Here is a 22,165-nt window from a genome sequence, read left to right as displayed (position 1 = left end):
ACCTAATCTTATGGAACTTATACACAAATGTTTTTTAACACAAAACACTGATCAAGTTTGAAATTTGGTAACAATTGGTTTCATCTGTTCTGAAGTTATGCCCATTTACACATGGAAAAAATATTAAAATTCTTGTTTCAGACCTGATTTTCTTCCGTTTTTTTAGCGGAATTCCGCTTTCCGCTCGACTTCTTTCCGATTTCTTGCTTTGAATTCCGTTTTTCTATTTATCACGGCAAAACCGGATATTTTTCCGCTCTTCTCCGAATCCGATAAAAATTATATAAAAAAACTTCCAAAAGCGGAAATAAGCTCATTTTTGATTGGCCATAGCTATGTTTTAATAAAAGGACGAACGTGATTGGTCGAGATTTCAAAGTCAAGATGAAAGATGGTTTCCCGTGTTGTACTTCAGAGGGACTCATACAATTTGGAAGTTGACAAAGGTGTCAAAAACTGTTGGAAATGGGATTGGGTTGAACGTTCGGTTTATGGCAACCCAGTAGGCCAGTTTATTAGGAAAATTAACTCAAGAGGAATTGCCAGATGTGAGTTATGTCAAAAAGACATCAATTACGCTGGAAGAGGCTGGAAAAGTTTGGAGCAACACTTAACCAAAAAACTTCACCTGGACAATTTGAAAATGAGAAAAACAAACCACAGCCTGTCTGGTACGTTGACATTTCTTTATTTATTTGTCTAAATGTTGTGTATCTATCTTTTAAGCAATGAGGTATGTTCTTTTAGGATAAGGAGAACTGTCCTACTCTCTTTGCTCTTCTTTCTTTGACCAAACTTTAAGGCCTGGGAAATTGGGGATAGGGGGTATAAATTCTTAATTTCTAGGGGCTACTATGCCCAAATTTTTTGTAGGTCTGGACTTAGTTTTCTGCAAATATTTCTTCAAATGATGTACAAGTCAAAGGGATGAACACCAACACACAGGTTGGGAACAATCCCTAAAGAGGGATATCCCTTAAATGTCCCAACCTGACAAAAGCAATCATTACCACTTAATCTACAATATAAAAACATTTTAATGCTGTAGTCAGACATTTTTTCAAAATGCATCTCAAGTCTCTTTTAACTAGATTGGCTTGTTGTTGTAATACTTAACTTGTTTTATTTTTAGGTGCATTTGGAGCAAAATTAGATACTCACCAAGGTATATATGGATTACATCCAATGTTCAAGTCATCTGCAGAACTAAAACAACCTGCACCAGCTTCACTTACATCATTTCAGGATAGGGTAACAAATATGGAATCTATGGTAGTGGCATTTACTTCCGAAAACTCTCTATCTTTTTCCCTTGTGCCAAAAATGCTTGAATTAGCAAAAACTTTATCTGATGATAAAAAGGCTTTGGACTCCATCACTATGAACAGAACCACTGCTTCATATAAGACCCGTTTTGGCGTTGGAAAAACTTTTGAAGAAGATCTTATAAGATGTTTGAAGACAAGTTGCTTTTCCTTGAATATGGATGAAAGCACAAGTTCTAACTATCAAAAGGTGCTAACTATACTTGCTAGTTACTTCTGTAAAATCTCAAACAAAGTAGTGGTCAGGCATTTATCTTCCCTGACATGTGTTACTGTAAACAGTGAAGCTCTGTATACAAAAGTTGTGGATGTATTTGAAAAAAATGACATACCATGGAAAAATGGTATTTATTTCTTAATTAAAAGTCCAAGTATTGGGTTCATTCTTAAACTGATGCTTTATCATGTTTGTAAATTATTGAATTTTTTTTCAGCATTTAATTTTGACCCACTTAGATGCTTAGAATTTTAAATGGAGAGGAAAAAAAATAAACAATGTAAATTTTGTACATTTTTCATTTCTTAAAGAGAAAACAATCTGAAAATTCAACTGACTGACAACACAAAAAATCACATGCATAACAACACATATTGGGAATGACAAAGAGTCAATATATGTAAGCTCAATTTAACTATTGCCATTGCCTTGTTATTAATACTAAGACATATATTAATTAAAAGTATCATTTACAGTGTCTTCTGAAGAAAAATCTGACAAAAGATGGTCTTGAAAGAAAGAAGAGAATTGTTGGAAAAGTATTTTACGAGAGAAGTTATACAAAAATGATAATGGGCCTGTATTCCTCAGTATTGCCTCTTTTGAAGCAGTTTGTCTTAACCTTTGAAATGAAAGAGCCAATGATTCATGAGCTGCATGAGCAATTAGTAAGTGCAAATGCAAAAAACAATGTCCCATATATACAGCAAAAAAAAAAACACCAAAAAATATGAAGCTCAGCATGGTCTTCAACATTGACATACTTTTAAATTAATAATTTTACTTTTACAGATTTCTGACTTGGATGGAGAGTTGTCTCATTCACACTCATACCACACATATCTCAAAATACCACATCTTAGATATTCCTGACTATATATAACTATTTGTTGTTAATATATTTCTTGATGAACACAAATTTCCCAGTGTAGCATACAGAGACAAATTTGTTATATTTTAATATGATAATAATTCTTTACAGGTCAAGTTATTTAGAGAGTTTCTTGCTTGTTATGTGAAACCTGAAATTTTGAAGTCAGCAACAACATCAGCAAAATTAAGGGGATTAGACATTTCAACAACAGCAAACTTCTTGAAAGCAGATAAAATGTTCATTGGGGTAAAATCATCACAAGTAATACAGAAGAATCAAAAAGATGTGGCAGTAAAAACATTTTTGCATAATGTAAGTTTTTTTTATATGAAATAGAAAGGATATAGGGTATTCATCAAAAAGAGAACATCACAATAAAATAAAGCATTGCAAAAATGCCGTCACAAAGGGGTCCCTTTTGTGGCCTTCAACAGTGAGCAAGAGCCCATACCACACAACAAGCACTAAATATACCCTAGATAAATCTCAATCATTAAATTAAAGTCGCCCGAAGTCTCAGAACAAAGTATCCAATATCAAAAACTAATAACCAATAACAATGAGTTGACAAGTGTAAATTTCAAACATAACAAGCTACAAGAACATTTCAAATTTGATAATGATCTCAGTTTGTCAAAGAAAAACATACAAAAAAATTAATCGACTAACATGATTGACCATTAACATATACATCAAGAAATCATAATTTTGCATTTTTTAAATTAAATCACATGTGTATATGGAAATATTAGGTTATAGAAGGAATTATATACAAAATAACAAGTGCAGTAATGTAAGTTTTGGTTGTTCAATTTATTTGAGCAATTGTTATATTTTTTTTATACAATATTTTTCAGGTTCAAGATGCCTATAAAAATTGTGGACTCACCCTTCAGAATAAGCTTCCAATTACAAATGTTTTCTTGAAAGCAGTTTCAGCTATTCACCCAGATGCAAAAGGCCATACCTGTACATTGATTTACTTACAAAAATTGCCAAGTCTTGCGACAAATGTGCTTGAAGAAGATGAAATAGAAAACTATGATTTGGAAATAAGAAAATTTCAGACAGATGAATCAATTGTGGAGTTGGAAGATGATGAAAGAATTGATGTATGGTGGGGCAAAGATGGTATTGTAAAGAAGTATCCACTTCTTTCAAAAATGGCTCAATCACTGCTTAGTTGGATAAACTTTGCATTGAGGGGTTGTTCCCAACCTGTAAAATGGCTGTGTTTTCATCTCAAAATTTACTCTGAATACAGACAAACCTTTGCATCTGGAAAAGTTGTAAGGCATAGCAGAGATTGTTATAATATTAGCTATTATTAGTCTTAGAGTGCTAAATTTTAAGATAAAGAATATATAGAAAAACACATTAAAAAAAAAGAATAAAGAATAATGGGATATATATTAAAATATAATGATTAGAGAATAATGTGTAAAAAGTACAAAGAATGAAGATTAAAGAAAAATGACCTACAAAATTAGAGAATAGAAATAATGGACCCCATACAGGCCCTAATATCATGCTCTCAGTTTTTAATTTTCTAAAACATAAAATGAATTTGCATTTTGTTTATCTTGGATATGCTATACTATGAAACTCAGAGTAAATTTTGAGATGAAAACCCAGAAACACAACCTTAGCCTAAAGGTGACTGCAGGGTCAATATGAACCTTAGTCAACTATAAAGAGTGTGAAATACTACATGTCAGCTATAAATCTTCAAAGTTAAATCCTCACTGCATCTTTGTCATATCAAAAAATAAGGAGATGTGGTACTGTCACGGCCATGAACCATGTACCATACGCCGAATATCTATGAAAAATTATAGTACGCACAAGAGCCTGTAGAGGTCTTAAAGAAAAACAAACAGCCAGGCTGTTTACAGTTTTTATATTTATTTTTCTTACACAAAGAGTCGTAATGCTCATAGTTGATAAAGAATATGTATTCTTATACATAAATATTGTTGTAGTTATAGAAATTCTTAGTAACATCGGTTTTGTTACAAACGTTATAACGTTTAGAGATGTGTATTGTAATTTTATACACATCTATGACATTGTCATTCTTTGGAATGTGACGTAAACAAACACTGTCTAGAACAAGGTAGATAATCTGGATGCAATAATCGTCGTTCTCGGCGTACATAAGTCTTACCAGCTTAAATGAATAGTCCATAGAACACACATAATCCTAGGAATAACTTCATAACAATTTTAATAGAAGGTGACAGCTGAATATACAAATAGACGGTCCAGAGTTGATAACAAACTGACGGTGTTCCAATCGAAATCTAGACGGCACAATATTCATGGCTGTTTCATGCGGCTGATCACTTAGAAAACTCGTATCATAATAAACGAGACATGCTTAAATTCCTCTCCATGTCTAGAATATAATTATACAAATTTCCCGAATATGTTAATACGGAATAGATATTTTCAAAAGTCTGTTCAGGTAGGAAACGGAAGTATGACGTTTCCCGTAGAAATCAGTTTCTGATTGGCTGATTGGTTGTTGGGGTAACCATAGGGGACCTCGTGAGAAGCACGAGGATATTGCACGTAAGTATTATTATAAAACATCATGCACAGACTGTGTTAGGCAGTCTGGCTTGAAGACTCAAGGCGGAAGCTAAAAAATAAAAAGAACTGCTAGGCGGAAGGCAAGAGCAGTTTTAATTATTTGTCTAAAAGAGAAACAAGGAAAGGTTTCTATAGACGGAATATTTCTGCAAGAGAAATTAATTTAATATACAAAGAGGGTGTCTTTTACTTACACTTAGTTACGTAATAAATTGTGAACGGTGCTCGTACATAAAAATTAAGGTTCAGAAGTACAAAAGTTGAATTTAAATATAAATTCAGCTAAAAGCAAATAAAGTATTATTTAAGGAAAAATATATGTATATTTATTTCCTATAGAAAATTCCTGAATATAAAGGAATTTAGTTACTTGTCCGAATTAAGGCAACAGTATAAATTATTATCGTACAAATAAATAACGTATCGAGTTAGATAGATACTTTATAAATTGTATAGAGTTATAATATAGAATATTACTACGTCATAGCAACCGTCAGTTAAAGAAAGAAGGCTGTCCGTTATTTCCATATCTATATAAAGGTTCCGAGTATTTTTCCGCAGAAAAATACATTGTGCAAGAGGATCAGGCAGCTACCCAGAAATATACTGACAATAATAAAACATTTTTTATTCATAATATATTATAAATATTTCATATACGTAATTAATAAATTATATATTGTATATCCAACTTTCTCATTCATATTCACCAAAAGCCAGAGACTCAACGATCCCTTATAGATAACATAATGTTGTGGCTATATTAATGGTTCTTCTTGTATTTAGTAGTCTTGTCTGGATAGTACAGTCCTTTCTTGTATATTGGTGTAACTTTGACCGGTAAAACTATAAACAGTCAAAGTCCCACTATTATACGAATCGTTTTATCACACGGTTTAAGGTACACAAGAACTAAGCATAGCCCTACGGCGTTACATTGGTGGCAGCGGTGGGACAGATATATCTTTGAGTAAAGCTTTTAGCTCTGGTGGTGCATTTTATACTAAGAATGGATGAAAGTTCGGACATAGTTACGTTGGTCCTAGCACAAGTATGGTAGAGGAACAAGATACAGAACGGCATAATATTGTTGATACAGAATATAATTTAAAAGACAAACAGGAACAGAGAGATGATTTATTAGAATTATTCAAGGGACAATTGAATGAGTTTAACCATTCACTGGTCAGAGGCTTTGATGTAATGTCAAATCAGATGCAAAATTTAATAGGAATAATGTCAAGGAAGACTGACGATTCTCAAGACATGTCTAGAAGACAAATGGCTGACCCAATAAATAGAGTAGAAGAAAATTCTAATGTAGAAAACAGACAAGAAAAAAATATTGCACACAGTACGCCTTACCAAATACGCGATGTTAATAGCAATAATTGGAGAGACTCAATGCAGGAAAAGTCAAAAATGAAACCACAGAATTATGACGGCAAGGAGGATTTAGAAGAATATTTAACACAGTTTGAGTTAATTTCTGAACTTAATAACTGGGGTTATAAATCAAAGTCGCTTTATCTAGCCGGTAATCTTACGGGAGACGCAAGAGGACTTATAAACGAGTTAAATGAACATGACCGAAGAGATTTCGATGCAATCGTGAATGCATTGAAAAACCGATTTGGCTCCAATCATAAAGCTGAAGTATTTAGAAGCGAGTTGCAAACTCGTGTAAAAGGTCGCAATGAGAGTATACCCGAGTTGGCCCAGTCTATAAAGAAGCTAACTAGAAAGCCTATCCTAGTGCTAATTTGGATGTCACAGAGACACTGGCATTAGATTATTTTATAGATGCCATACCATTTAAGGAAATTAGAATAAGGCTTAGGGAAGTCAGTCCAAAAACGGTGGCAGAGGCAGAAAATATTGCTGTACGATTAGACGCTGTACACATGACAGACAGAAGTAGAAATTGTAATGTCAAAGCTATAGGAGTAGAGACAGAGACAAACGATTTAAGTAAAAAAATAGACGAGGTAATAAAGAAAATAGACAGAGTATCTAATGAAGTTGAAACATTAAAATCAAAAGAGACAAGATCTCAAGAATTTAATGGAAACAATAGGAATTATGATGTAGAACCAAGAGCGCAAGGTTCATGGTCCAAGTTTAACAAAGGTAACAATTTTAATAGAAACGGAGGAACAAATAATCAATATACCCCAAGAGGCCAAGCCAATGGTTCAAATAGATACGACCAGAAACAAAACAGCAACCAGGGAAACTGGCAAAGGTCGACTTTAGGGGACAAAGATCGACAAACAGTGCAGTTCCCCCAACGAAGATTTTAAGAAATTGTTGTGATAAAGACGAAGGATATTTTGTAGCACCTAAGATTATGAGTAATTATGTGCCTATGCTAATAGACACAGGCGCAAATATTACAATTCTTAGTAAGCAAATTTTTGATGATTGGAATCCTTCATGTAAACCTGAAATAGAACCTGTAAAAATGAAAAGTCACCGTTTCATGGGAAAGTAAAATTAAATATACAAATTGGTAGATGTTCATACGAACATGAATTTTTATTAGCAGAAATAAAAGATAACGGTATATAAGGGATGGATTTTCTAACTAAGAATAAATGTGATTTGATGTTAGGTAAAGGTTATATGATGCTATATAAAGAAAGAATACCATGTTTTTCTAATTATGGAAATACACAGAATACGTGTTGTAGAATTAGTTTGAATAACAATGTGATTATTCCCCCGGAATCCGAGATGATGGTGTCGGGGAAAACAATAGACGGAATACCAATGAATTTGTCAGGAATTGTGGAACCTGATAAAAATTTTACAGAAAAGACTGGGATATTAATAGCGAAGGCAGCTGTTAATCTGAACAATGGTCTGATACCTATGAGATTAATAAATGTTAGTGAAAAGCCTTACAAACTGTATGAAAATACCGTTATAGCAAACTTTGAAGTCATAGACAAGATCGAAATACCAAGTAGAAATGTTCGAACTTCAAAAACTCAAAAAGTATTGGAAGGTGTTGATCAACTACCGGAATTATTAAAGAATTTATACGACGAAAGTAGTAAAGAATTGTCAAATGAACAGCAAGTAAAGCTTCGAGACTTGTTGATAAAACATAACAATGTATTTTCCAAGACATCACAGGATATAGGAAATACCAGCATTGTTGAACACACGATAGATACAGGAGACGCAAAGCCTATAAAGCTGAGGCCATACCGCATTCCTTTGTCAAAGAAGCTTGATGCGGAAGAAGAAATCCGAAAAATGGCTGAGCTAGGGATAATTGAACCATCTAGTAGTGCTTGGTGTGCGCCAATAGTAATGGTTACCAAGAAGGATGGTAGTATTCGCTTCTGTTGCGACTTCAGGAAAATTAACCACGTGACAATTAAAGATTGTCAACCATTGCCAAGAATAGACGATTCGTTAGCAGCTCTGAGTGGTTGTCGATGGCTGAGTACCTGTGATTTAAAAAGTGGTTACTGGCAAGTAAGTGTTGCAAAAGAAGATAAACATAAGACCGCATTCGCAATAGAGGGTGGTGGTTTTTGGCAGTTTAAAGTGATGCCGTTTGGATTATGCAATAGTGGGGCTACGTTCGAGAGATTAATGGAGAAAGTATTGGCAGGGTTGTCTTGGAAGATATGTTTACTATATTTAGACGACATTATTATCTTTAGCAAGACATTTGATGAACATATGGACCATATTGACCAAGTATTTAACAGATTGGGAGAAGCAAACTTAAAGTTGAGTCCAAAGAAGTGTCATCTTCTCAGAAAAAAGTAACTTTTCTAGGACATACAGTTAGCGAAAATGGAATCGCGACAGACGAAGAAAAGATAAAGGCAGTAAAAGACTGGCCTATTCCGAAAAACGTGAAGCAGGTTAGAAGTTTTGTAGGACTCTGTTCGTATTATAGGAAATTTGTACCTAAGTTTGCGTCTATAGCTAAACCGCTACATAAATTGACGGAATAAAATACGAAATTTATATGGGATGAAATATGTCAAATGTCCTTTGATACTTTAAAACAAGTTTTAATCAGTTCTCCAGTTTTAGCTTTTCCCAGAGAAGAAGGACTTTTTATTATTGACGCTGACGCTAGTCAGTACGGAATGGGATATGTCCTATCACAAATACAAGATGGGGTTGAAAAAGTCATTTCTTATTTTAGTAAGACGTTTCTAAACCGGAGAGACGATACTGTGTCACGAGAAAAGAGCTGTTTGCAATGGTAGCTTCCATTAAGAATTTTCACCATTATCTGTATGGCAGACATTTTCTAGTACGCACTGACCACGGAGCTCTTACATGGCTCATGAACTTTAAGAATCCGGAAGGTCAAATGGCACGGTGGCTAGAGGTACTAGGCACCTACGATTTTGAGATACAGCATAGAGCAGGAAGAATACACTCAAATGCTGATGCATTAAGCAGACGTCCGTGTCTGGCAACTAGTTGTAAATATTGTAACAGAATAGAGAGTAAATCTAAGTCTGTGGATCTTACAAATACTGCGAAAGACCATGCAGTCAGAATTTTAAAGAAAGAATCTATAACAAAAGTATCTTTAGAAAAAGTTACGTCAAATCAAGCTGAAACAGAATTACAAGATTTGTCCTTTGACAACGGAGTAATTCAGCAGAACCGGGTAAAAGAAAAAGAATGGTCCTCGCTTAGCGAAGGAAAAGGAATATTTCAGGTTGTCTCCCTTGAGAAACCAATATATCAAGAAAGTGTCGATCCATTTAACAATGGGTTAGCTACAGATGCATGTCCAATAAAACGAGTGGTCCATAATAAAGATACAACAAGTAAATTAAAAATCAAACGTAACATGCACATTGACATTCCCGTGAATGTAATAACAAGAAACATGACTAAGAACAGGACAGAAGAAGAGCTCAAGGGTGAAATTACACCCGAAAAGCTGATACAATCACAAAAAGAGGATTCAGATATCAAGGTCATCAGTGACTATAAAAATATCAACGTAAAACCAGGATGGCAAGACATTTCAAGACATGGAAATAAAGTGAAGTCATATTGGAATCAACGGGATTCTTTAGAGTTCAGAAATGGTATTTTATGCAGAAAATATGAAAATATTCCAGGAGACGAGGTAACATGGCAAATAGTACTGCCAAAAGCGCTTAAAAAGGTTGTTATGGAACAGCTTCATAACAATATCACAAGTGGTCATCTTGGGATAAAGAAAACACTAGCAAGAGTAACAAACAGATTTTATTGGTATGGGTTAAGGTCCGACGTGGAGCACTGGTGTAAGACTTGTGACATTTGCGCAAGTAAAAAGGCACCACAACGAAAGGCCAAAGCTCCTATGAAACAATATAATGTAGGCGCACCACTAGAGAGGGTGGCTATTGACATAATGGGACCCTTACCGCAAACCAAGAAGGCCAACAAATACATAATGGTCATAGGTGATTACTTTACAAAGTGGACCCAGGTGATAGCAATTAAGAAAATAGATGCCATAACAGTCACGCGTAAACTTATTGATCACTTCATAAGTGTTGTAGGAGTACCATTACAAATACACTCAGACCAGGGCTCATGTTTTGAATCTGAAGTTTTTCAACAGATGTGTAAAATAATAGGTATTGAGAAGACGAGAACCACATCTATGCATCCATCGTCAAATGGTATGATAGAAAAGGCCAACAAAACAATACAAAATATGCTATCTGCATTTGTATCGTCACACCAGAAAGACTGGGACGAATATTTACAACCGCTTATGATGGCATATAGATCCGCAGAACATGCAACAACAGGGGTATCACCATGCAAGATGATGTTTGGCAGGGAGGTTACCATGCCCCTGGACTTATTAATAGGTAGACCTAAAGAAGAGAACAATGATGGCATAAATTACTCTACTTACGCAAAAAGATTACAAGAAAAAGTAGAGAGCATACACAGCTTTGCTAGACGACGGATTTATAAATCAAGTGATTTAATGAAAAAATGTCATGACAGAAATGTCAATCACATTTCTTATGAGGTAGGTGACGCCGTGTGGTTGTATGAACCTAGACGCAAAGTAGGTTTTTGTCCAAAGTTATATAGACCATGGAATGGTCCGTTTATTATAACAAAGAAATTGAATGATGTAATATACAGGATTCAAAAAGGGCCAAAGAACAAGCCAAAAGTTATACACCATAATCGCTTAAAAAGGTATAACGGAAAGGAGAAACCAACATGATTTAAAATTACATCAACGCTATATTTATGTTATTCCTAAAAGACAAACAAAATGTCTTTTTGTTAGCGCAAAACACAGTTAGTTATCATATTTATGTTGTGGTTCACTATTGTACATAGTTATTATATATATATAGATATATATATTTAGATTATTTTTTGTGTTAACGTATGATACAAATTATTCCTAATAGTTTTTAAATACGTGGTATGTGGAGTACTTATAGAGATATATTTATAGTATGAAAATCGGGTAAATTCCGAAACATTGTAAGCACATTGTAAGTCGAGAAATTTTAAGATAAATTTCTAACAAAATTCTTTTACGATCTATTTATAGTAATACTCATATAGCCCAAAAATCAAAAGTTATTGGTGGTAATTTATTAAAAGTATAACGAAAACAGAAGGACGACAAACGTAAAATGCAAATCCGTATTTTTGGGGTTATTTTGTACCCTTGTTGTGGCCTCAATTCCTCTTTCATCAATATCACTCATGATCAGCTACGTGACGAGGGCAAGTTCAAGGTAATTTACCGAGATGTGACGTCATACTTAGCGTGATCATAACGTGAAGTCAGTGCTGATTTGACGTCCATACTGTTAAGATGAGCGCCTAAAAAAAAACAAATGCTGGTCTGCAAGATTTGTGTTGACAGGGACTTTGCATTCCGTTGGCAGATAGAGAAACACATTATGGAGTTGCATAGCCCGTACGGGTTCAAATGTACGGTATGCAAGAAGATATTTGAGAAAAGAACACCAAAACATGGAGCTTGTGAGGCGGGTGATGCAAACCAGATTTTGATAAACAAGCAAACTGGAGAAACGGGATTGAAGATTAGAGACGAGTACAACAAATTCAAGGAAGAACACGTCCAACAGAACATTACAGTGGAAACCAGGCAGGGAAAGACTCCACCAAAAAGAAAGATCCGTCCATTTGGGTCCACAAGTAGGGCTCTCCTATTAGGAATACTGAGCGCAGAGGACATAGTAGATCCCCAATCAGAAGAAGGCGGGAGGAACCTGTCCATTCAGTGAAGTCGGTGGTAACAAGGTTAGTCAGTCCGGCCCATACAAATCAGACCAGTAACGACACCAGAATAGTACTCAGCCAGTCTTCCGGAGCCGATGCTAATTCAGGACCGCCCGCAAAAGCTAGAGCTAGGTCCGATTCCAGCTCGTCAAGCTCTTCAAGCAGCAGCTCGTCCGAGGACTCCGTATTATCCATTCACGCTGAGGCAGGGGGCGTTTCCCCTCCAGCTAGTACAAGATCTGGCCCGTCAGACCAGATCTTGTCAGACATGGTAAAGGAAGCCGTAAAGAGAGTCCGACGATCACAGGATAATAGGGTCATTTTAAATGTAGGCGGGACGAAATTCGAAACTGTCTAAGGAGACCCTATCCGTCGTGCCAGGGTCGTTGTTTTGGGCCCTATGCCAGGAAACTCTCCCGGAGAGTCCGCTTTTCCTGGATAGGGACCCTATACATATAAAAATGATTCTGAACTATCTAAGAAACAAGGAGGAATTTTCTAGATGTATCCTCCCAAAGATAGAAGATATCTGGAGGAAATATTGTTAGAAGCCAGGTACTACCAGTTAGAAGAGCTAAAAAAGCAGGTAGTCCAAAGGATTGAACAATTATAAAAAAAAAATTTAAATTTAGATACAAACAATCATATTGGAGAAAATAAATATATGAATGTAGATAATTAATGCTATATAACTACATAAAAATTGTAAAGAAAAAGATTACTGAGTATTTGTCTTTTATATATTCAAACTAGAGTCTAAACCATAGTAAAAATAGAATTCCAATGAATCCCTCACCATGATAGTCGCATGTCACTTCAACTATGGTAAACTAACATATCTAATGTACGACCATTTGGGGGCCAAATGCCAAAGGTTGACGGGTGTTCTTAAATCCTGCTGACTGCCAAATAAATTGATCACAAGAGAGGGGGTGGACCCATTTAGGGACGTCGGAATCAGGTGTTTTTAAGCTCGGGTTTAAGGATTGATCCTTTCCGTTTTAGGATCCGGGAATTCTTTTTTCGAATTTCGGGATGTCGGGATGTAAATTTCTTTTAATTCTGTATCTCAGGATTTCATGTTTTTATTCCCGGGATTTCATGATCAGGACCCCTCCGAACCCCCCCCCTCCACAAGATGTAACAAAATGGATCTTTATATTAATTTAATACCAAACAGAAAACAATAGACTTGCCACAAAGACAGTATACCACAAACATGGGGTGCAAATATCCCATGCCATATCCAGTTTCAACAATTAATGTCTCTTCAGTGATGATAGGGATCAAAACGGAATTTGGAAGGCCATATATACATGTATATATATATATATAGTGAATGTTTAAAAAAATATTTGGTACATTGTACCTATAAATCATTAAAGCAGTGCATTATGTACCCTGCATGAGATCTTTAAAACATATAATGTATCAGATATCAGATTGCTGGTTCCTACATGTATGATTGCCATACTTATCCAGTCACATTACTCACATTATTTAAAATCTCGCAATAAATTATACTTGCTATATTTACAGTACATATTGAAAACCTTAAGCTTGCATTCAATATATATAAAGTTCTCTTTTCTTTAGGATGGGTAAAAGATACTGTTGCGTTCCGGGATGTAGCAACACCTCTGACAGTGTAGATTGTAATGGCAACAAAATTATTTTGCATCGTTTCCCAATGTCAGAAAAGAAAGCACACATCAAAAGACTATGGATTCAAAGATTGAACAATGTAAGAGCAAATTTGGTAGTGAAAGACCATACTAGAGTGTGCAGTGCTCATTTTGAAGGGGCATTCACAGATGAGTCAATACCAACCATATTCCCTAGCAAGCCAAAAAAAACCAGGAAACTCCCCGCGGACCATTGATTAGGAAATTAGGCAATAATAATGAGTTGAATGATGCTGAAGAAAATGAAAACCCAGTTGGACTTGAACCATACAGCAAATTCAGATCAGTGTCAACGCAAACTGATGGTGTAGTTTTAAACCATGCTGAGACTAACACAGAAAACATGTCTACTGAGACAGTAGAGGTTCAAACAGAGAGTTCCTTCTCTTCTGTTTCAGTAGAGCATGTAGAGGTACAGGCATACCTACCAAGAATATCTATTGAAAACATTCAAAATGATGATGCAAAAGTTCGATTTTATACTGGGTTTGTCGGCTTTCAAGTCTTTTGGATGTTTTTTAACACACTTGTCAAGCATGGTGCTGATAATTTAAATTATTGGGAAGGAGAGGCACGATCAATGGGACAAAAAACTTACCATGAACCAGGTGTTTGTAAACCAGGAAAGAAAAGATTTTTAAGGCCAATAGATGAATTTTTAATGACTTGCATGAGATTAAGATTAGCACTCAGACATGAACATCTTGCAGACATTTTTCGTGTCTCTGAATCTACAGTATCCAGAATAATGAACACATGGATAAATTTTTTATATAATCATTGATTGACACTAATAGCATGGCCAACACGTGAACAAATTATGTGTAATTTGCCAAAACTTTTTACAGGACATCCTGATACGAGAATTGTTGTTGACTGCACAGAATTTTATATTGACAAACCAACTTCTTTGAAAGCTCAGTGGTTAACTTGGTCTGAGTATAAACATTCAAACACTTTTAAAGTATTGATTGGTGTTGCACCAAATGGAATGGTGACATTTGTGTCTAGACTATGGGGTGGAAATGTGTCAGATCGACATATTTCTCAACATGACGGATTTTTACCGAAGTTATCACCTGGAGATGTTGTCATGGCAGACAAAGGTTTCACAATAGAGGATTTGTTACCAGCTGATATTGGTTTAAATGTGCCACCTAGAGTATCGACAAAGTGTCAAATGTCCTCCAAAGACTTTTTCAAAACTACAAATATTGCATCCGCAAGGATAGTTGTTGAAATGAAAATGGAACAAATTAAGAACTTTAACATTTTGAATTCTGGCATTCCATTAACTGAAGCCCATTTATCAGAACAAATTGTACTAATATGCACTGCTTTGACCAATTTGTTACCTCCACTTCTGAAGTGAAAATATTGAAAGAGATATAGTAAAGCCCATTGTTTTTTGTTGGTACACTGTAATTTTCTGTAAACATTTGTAGCTCATGAGCATTTTTTTTTAAATTTTAGTTGTTAAACATTATCAGAACATGACAAAAATTCCTCTTTCACATTTATTAAATACAGAACAGAACAGAACATATTTTATTTCCAATTAAGGGCCCACAAGGGGCATACAGAGCATACATGAATAAGGACAAAGAATATTGATTTGCATAGATCTATACATAGATACAAACAATTTTTTTACATACAGTTACAATACAATTACTAACTCATATTCACTTTAATAAATTTACCAACAGCATTAAGGACCTGATTGTCTTCACAGTTTAATAAATAAATAAATTTATGCTGATTATCAAGTATAGAAAAAATTGGAATTCTTTGGCAAACAAAGTCAAAGAGAGCATCTCTATCTGATTTAAAATTTTCACAGTTAGTTAAAAAATGGATTTCATCCTCAACACAGCCAGAGGAGCACTTTTTGCAAATTCTTTCATTTCGTGGAATATTTGAAAAACGACCAAGTTCAATCTGAAGCTTATGAGCAGAAATACGTAATTTGCATATAGATCTTCTAAAATCAAAGTTCTTAATTAAAGAAAGATAATTTTCATAACCAAAATTCTTCTTAAATTTCACATAATTAAACAGTTTTCCATCAGAAGCTTTATTTTGGCTAGCATACCAATTGCTAATATATTTAGTGTGAATTAATTTGCTAGATATGTTCAAAAATTTATATTGTCCGAAATGTTTTACTTCTTGTTTAATTTCAAAAACTTCTAATACTTTTTTAACAAATGAGAACCAAGAAGTTATGTTAGATTTGTGAAGCTCTTGGCTGCATTTATAAGAATCTTTCAATAGATTGAATTCAGTTGTAAGATTTTCAAATCTATACCAGTATTTTACAATTGACTTTACAATATCATAATGTAAGGGGAAACGCCCCAGTTCTGATAATACAGCAAAATTGACACTCCTTTTGTGTACACCAAGTATAAATTTAGAAAATTTAAGATGGAGATTCTCACTCTTACATGACTTAAGATTTTTAAAAATATTTTCAAGATTAAATAAGGAAGACTAATTTATTACAAGAGACATTATAACCTCCCCATACCACATATAACAGAATGGGTTTCAGGGTATGATCAAAAATATGAACACAAGATTTTATTCCAGGAGACAAATATGCATGTGATGATGTATAGAATTATCAACAATTCAAATTATCATGCTTAAAGATTTTCACTGTTTTGATAAGAGAAAATTATTTAGTCTTTAATTTTATTCTGTTTCTCAAAAATTATTGACAATATGAAAGTTTCACAAGGTGGTGGTTTTTTTTTGTGTACAGAAAATGAGTTTTACTATTAAATTGCTGTTTTCGTTTATATTTGAGATGAAACTTTGTTATATCCATGTATATCATGTAAAATGATGTATATTTGCTATTTATTCATGTTAAAAGTTCATCACATCAAGTTTTGCCTCGTTTTTTTACTGGTTTTGCTTAATTATTGAAGGCTGTACAATGACCTAGCCTATAGTTATAAACTTCTAAGTCATTTGAAGTCTGGTGAAGATATAAAAAAAGATTTTTATAGTTTGTTCTTATGTTGTACTGTCATACCACTGTCCCAGGTTAGGGGGAGGGTTGGTATCCCGCTAACATGTTCAACCACGCCACATTATGTATGTAAAAAAATGTATGTGCCTGTCCCAAGTCAGGAGCCTATAATTCAGTGGTTGTTGTTTGTCATTTCGGGACTTTTATAGCTGACTATGCAGTATGGGCTTTGCTCATTGTTGAAGGCCGTATGGTGACCTATAGTTGTTCATTTCTGTGTCATTTTGGTCTCTTGTGGAGAGTTGTCTCATTGGCACTCATACCACATCTTCTTTTTTTATATGATGAAGAAAATAGAATGTCATAAATAACATGAATAAGTCGTGAAGGTTCAATCAAACAATTTAAAGTAAAAATCTGACTTGGGTTTTAAATTCTAATAAAGAGACTTTCCTCTCCTTACTCTTCTTGTAAAAAGTTCTGGAACAATTCCACTTACATAGAAGTTCTTTAACTTAGGTAACATTTCATCCCAAAGAGTTTGCGAAAAGTTTATTCTTTGAACATTTATTCCTTTCTTTGTCCACACAACAAAATCTGCCCAATCCAGTTCATACAGTGCTAGCTGACCTTGTACTTGATACATATAATTGTGATTTTCATCAAGTACTAGGTCAGAGTCTATCTCTGTACAAAAGATTTTTTTTGTCCTTGCCACATTCAATGGGAAGCATATTTCTCCAAGGTTTGTCATTAACATCAGAGCCATAAGGACACTTCACCTCAACATGCCAGTTCCACACCTAGAACATACCACTAGACCATCAGTACTTGCACCAAGATAGGGATAGGTGGGATTTACTAACAGTCCACATGATTTGATACGGACATCATCACAAGTTTTCAAGTGTGACCTTGCAACAGCTTCATTTTTGCGTCATATTGAAGACTTTTCACTGCATCTGGTATTGTAATGTACCCACACAATTTTTTCACCAAATTATCAGGCTCAAGTTTTTTACGCTTGACAACATCCCCCATTACTGAAGCTGTAATTAATACACTTCTGGCCTCCTTCCAATTTACATTAAAATGCTGACCCATTGTAGCTTTCTCTAAATTCTCACAAATCTTGGAAGTGACCGTCAAGCTATTAACAAACGCTTCAAATACATTTAAACATTCTGCTGATTTGATAATAGCATTATCCATATAACTAAAATTGGTTTGAAATAAATCTAAAAATGTATCAATGTTTGCATGTTCCGGTCGCAAAGTCTGACAAAGTACACACTCGGGGTATACATCCTTAAGTCCATCTAATATATCATGCAAGAATAAATTGCCTTCTTCTCTACAAGGTCCAGCTTGATATACTCCAGGGTATGGTTTTATTTTTTCAGCTTTTTGTTCTTTTTCAGTTTTAACAAATTTAGTGTCACACACTCGTTTTGGACTTGGTTTTCTTTGTAGTGGCCTAGGTCTATCCCATCCACATGCATTAGATGTACATGCATCTTTTGTCTTAACAAGTGTGTATAGAAGTGCACCTACGTGTGCACATAGCCCTGCTCCCCCTGCTTTACAGTTACAAAAAGCACTAACAATTAGGCCAGTGACTTTGATGGTACTTATATTCAGTGAATAGTACTTTGCAGTTTTTCCAGTGTCTCCAACTTGTACAATTTGTCTCATAGAAGGCATACATTTACTCCTAAAATAATTATGTTCTGATCCTTGATTAATAGCATTATATTCAATGTCTCTTATGAATCCTTCGTTATACAATTGTTTGCCTTTTTCAGTTGCCTTTCAAAATTGGTACTCTCCCCAGTTGTGGGATTTTTGTGGTACATGAAATAGCTGTCAACATCTTTAATGGATATTTCTGGAATATCAGTAAAGTCTAGTGGTTTCCATGGATTTGAAACTAAATCAATTGAAATAACTGGAAAACTTTCTTCTTCTGAAAAGTCTGAGTCCACATTTGACATTGCCCTATATACACGTTTGACTAATGTATCCTTTAGACCTGATTTCTTTAAATTTCGCTTTTCCAACCAATCCTTTAATTCCAGAACTTTCCATTTTAACAGTTCTGCCAATGACAGCTGTTCTTCTTGACATTCTGACTCTGAATCTGATGACATAACTCTGAAAAAAGAAAGTATTAAACTCTTATTGCTCACTAGAAATTTTCAAATTTTTGAAAGCATAATATTTTTCTGCGATTTTGTGTCGTTTCAAATAATTTAAAATATCAAGATTTTACACAGTATAATTAAAATAACTAGATATTATTGAGATGGGAGCCATCTCTGTGGGTCCCGCTGATAATAATGTGTGGTAAAAAATGTGTATCTTTATCATTGGACATGGGGTTGTCAACTGAAACCGTAGTTTATGACCTTGACCTTTGACCAAGGAAACTGTAAAAAAATTATGACACACCCTCTGGTGTTGGTTTATATACATGTCAAGTATAAACTTTGAAATCATAACGGTTCTCTAGATATAGAGCAGACAAGATCTTTACCATAGGACATGGGGTTGTCAACTAAAACCAAAGTTTTTGACCTTGACCTTTGACCTAGGAAGTTGTACATAATTATGACACACCCTCTGGTGTTGGTTAATATATACATGTCAAGTATAAACTTTGAAATCATAACGGTTCTCTAGATATAGAGCGGACAAAATTTGTTACGGACGGACAGACAGCCAGACTGATCACTATAGGGCGTCCGCCATTCGGTGGGGCCCTAATTATCATAACAGCCTTAACGGTTAACTTTTGAGACTACAAGTCTGAAGCTCAATTTTTTGAAAATTTTAGTTGTACAGAAGAATTTTACAAGCCTGAAAGCATTTTTACAAGCCTGGGCAAAGTCATTAAGATTCACAACTCATTACTAAACTTTGTGTCTTTTTTCTTGTGAATGTAACAGCCTTGACAATAAACCTCTGAATATACAGTCAACTTTATGAAAATTTTATAAAGATTCCATTGGCCTGTTCAAATGAGTTTTACAGGCCTGTAGTTACATTTTTGTAAGTTTAAATCAACCCTATGAGGTGAACCCTTATTCAATTGCAGCTTTTTCTTGTCAGGAGTGCGAGTTCAGTAGTTGTCATTGGTTGATAGTTGTCACATTTCATATGGTAATTTGTTTTGTTGTTAATTTTTCTAAATTGAATTGTTTCAGAACTTTACTGTCAGGGCTTTTTATAAGTGACAAGAGAGTATGGGTTTTGTCAATATATGTTGAAGGCTGTACGGTTGCCTATAATTGCTTAAATCCACTTCATTTGAACTTTTGCGGATTGTTGCCGCATTGACATTGATCATGTTGATTACACATCTCTTTATTTTTATACGTGTAGATATCAATAAAATAACCATTAACTAACTCGAAATGTAAATTTTATTTGTACAAGGCTTACAAACAGGTAGAAAACAAGGCTTTGACAAACATTTATATCCTGTTATGACCCGAATATGCATGCGAGAACGTTTGAATTCACGAAATTTTCACTTTTTTTAAAGACTTTGTACATGTTGAATATTAACATGTTTATCAGGGGATTAATCATGTCTCATGCACATGAGTTAATCCATAATATTATAAAGGTTTAGGAGGATCTGGATCCTCATAAATGGTTTCTATCCTCCTTAATGGGTATTAAACATGTTATACCCAACACATTTTCATTGATAAAAATATAAGCTTTGGATTTAAAGATATTTTCTGTTGTGGTGCACGCATTCGGGGAAGGGACTTGATTTTGCCTAAAGACAACATAACTGAACATGCTGAATATGATCATCAGGAACAAAGTTAACAGCTGGCCCAAGAACATAGTTATTTCGTAGTGCGTTTCTTTTAAACAAATGCAATTAAAAAATGTACATGTATATCTAAATAAAAGACAAATTCATCAGTTCTAACTAATTGTATGGAAAATTTTAGGTTAAGGGGCCTGGGGTCTTGAATTCTTATGAATGGTTCAAACTTACTATATATAGTCATGCTACATTTTGTAGTTAATAACCTTTCTGTCTAGACCAAAACACTGCAACAATCATAACTTTACTTTAAAATGTATGACCCAAATTTGATTAGCATTGAATTTCACCCCTAGTACGTACAGTATTTAACCGTTTTATATACATTTTGTACATGTACATGTAGCTACTTGCTATATATTTGAGGCATACAAAATGAAGAAATAAAAAAATGAAACTAAAACACTGTCCACGATAGGGACTTTTAGTGGACCAGGAAAATTAAAGAACGATAACAGTGTTCTTGGACCAGCCTTCAAAAAGTAGGATTTGTATTTAAAAGTTCTAATTTGTACTACATGTATGGTCTTAAATGGGGAAAACTTTGCCATGTAAATGAATATTTGCATTATGACAGGTATTATGAAGATATACAATTTTTTTAACACTAAAAAGTCGGTAATCTGATAGTTATGTTATATGTACCCAATTTTGGATATAATATATTCAATAAATTTATATATAGTATTTATCATTTTATGAGCATTTTAAAGCTTTTTTTATGTTTTTGGAATAAAATCTGATGATTTTGAGGCACAGATGTTCAAAATGTGGATTTCAAACAAACAAACACGGATATATGTGTAAGAATTTGTCTTTAAATCGTGTTGGTTGAAGAAAAACAACATCTTGTGAAGTCTTGTTTTCACATGTATTGATTCCAATTTCGTGCTATTTACGCTTTATTATCACATTTATGACAAGAATCATACTCATAAATCTTAACCTTACCATAAATTAACGTAACTAGTTGAATAGAATTAATACATGGTCGCTCTCCTTTCTGTTATACTATGATGAATGGCTTGTTGTGAATTTTCCTGCGTAAAGTGGTTGAACGTCCCGGAAGTGGAAATCTGTAAATTCTAATGGTCGGAACGTAAACGGAATAAAAACCGGAACGGCTATTGCGGAACTCAGCCATTGACTGCATAATACAATGAAACTTATATTCCAAAGTTTAGCACTATTCAACAGCATACTGAATTGCTCAAAGCAAAAAAAAAAACATTTTAAGTTCATTAGACCACATTCATTCTGTGTCAGAAACCTATGCTGTGTCAACTATTTAATCACAATCCAAATTCAGAGCTGTATCCAGTTTGAATGTTGTGTCTTTACTAGCCCCAACTGTTCAGGGTTAG

At 34.3% G+C, this 22,165-nt stretch overlaps 1 protein-coding gene and 1 long non-coding RNA gene across 2 annotated transcripts; one reads left to right on the top strand and one right to left on the bottom strand.

Annotated features, from left to right (window-relative positions):
- Nucleotides 1-234: 234 nt before the first annotated feature.
- Nucleotides 235-9,928, top strand: LOC143078481 (uncharacterized). Its single transcript, XM_076253341.1, has 8 exons — nt 235-671; nt 1,133-1,731; nt 2,031-2,210; nt 2,525-2,728; nt 3,274-3,598; nt 6,815-7,141; nt 7,827-8,500; nt 9,905-9,928. Exons 1-8 carry the CDS (start codon nt 392-394, stop codon nt 9,926-9,928), a joined length of 2,613 nt encoding a protein of 870 aa, XP_076109456.1. The 5' UTR covers nt 235-391.
- Nucleotides 9,929-16,982: 7,054 nt separating this feature from the next.
- On the bottom strand, nt 16,983-21,940 carry LOC143079577 (uncharacterized). The gene is made up of 2 exons (XR_012979437.1): nt 21,753-21,940; nt 16,983-19,108 (listed from the first exon to the last, which is right to left on the bottom strand). It is a non-coding gene; the product is annotated as an uncharacterized LOC143079577 (long non-coding RNA).
- Nucleotides 21,941-22,165: the final 225 nt, after the last annotated feature.

Source organism: Mytilus galloprovincialis, chromosome 6 (assembly GCF_965363235.1).
Source record: "Mytilus galloprovincialis chromosome 6, xbMytGall1.hap1.1, whole genome shotgun sequence".
Lineage (NCBI taxonomy): Eukaryota > Metazoa > Mollusca > Bivalvia > Mytilida > Mytilidae > Mytilus > Mytilus galloprovincialis.
Note: the sequence above shows the minus strand (reverse complement) of the source record. Positions and strands in the feature narration are given on the sequence as shown.

Excerpts from the sequence above, each read along its gene's own strand:
- LOC143078481 (XM_076253341.1), top strand. The coding sequence starts at position 392 with ATGGTTTCCCGTGTTGTACTTCAGAGGGACTCATACAATTTGGAAGTT. Across the intron at positions 672-1,132 it reads AACAAACCACAGCCTGTCTG|GTGCATTTGGAGCAAAATTA; the intron begins GTACGTTGACAT and ends TTTTATTTTTAG. Across the intron at positions 2,211-2,524 it reads ATGAGCTGCATGAGCAATTA|GTCAAGTTATTTAGAGAGTT; the intron begins GTAAGTGCAAAT and ends AATTCTTTACAG.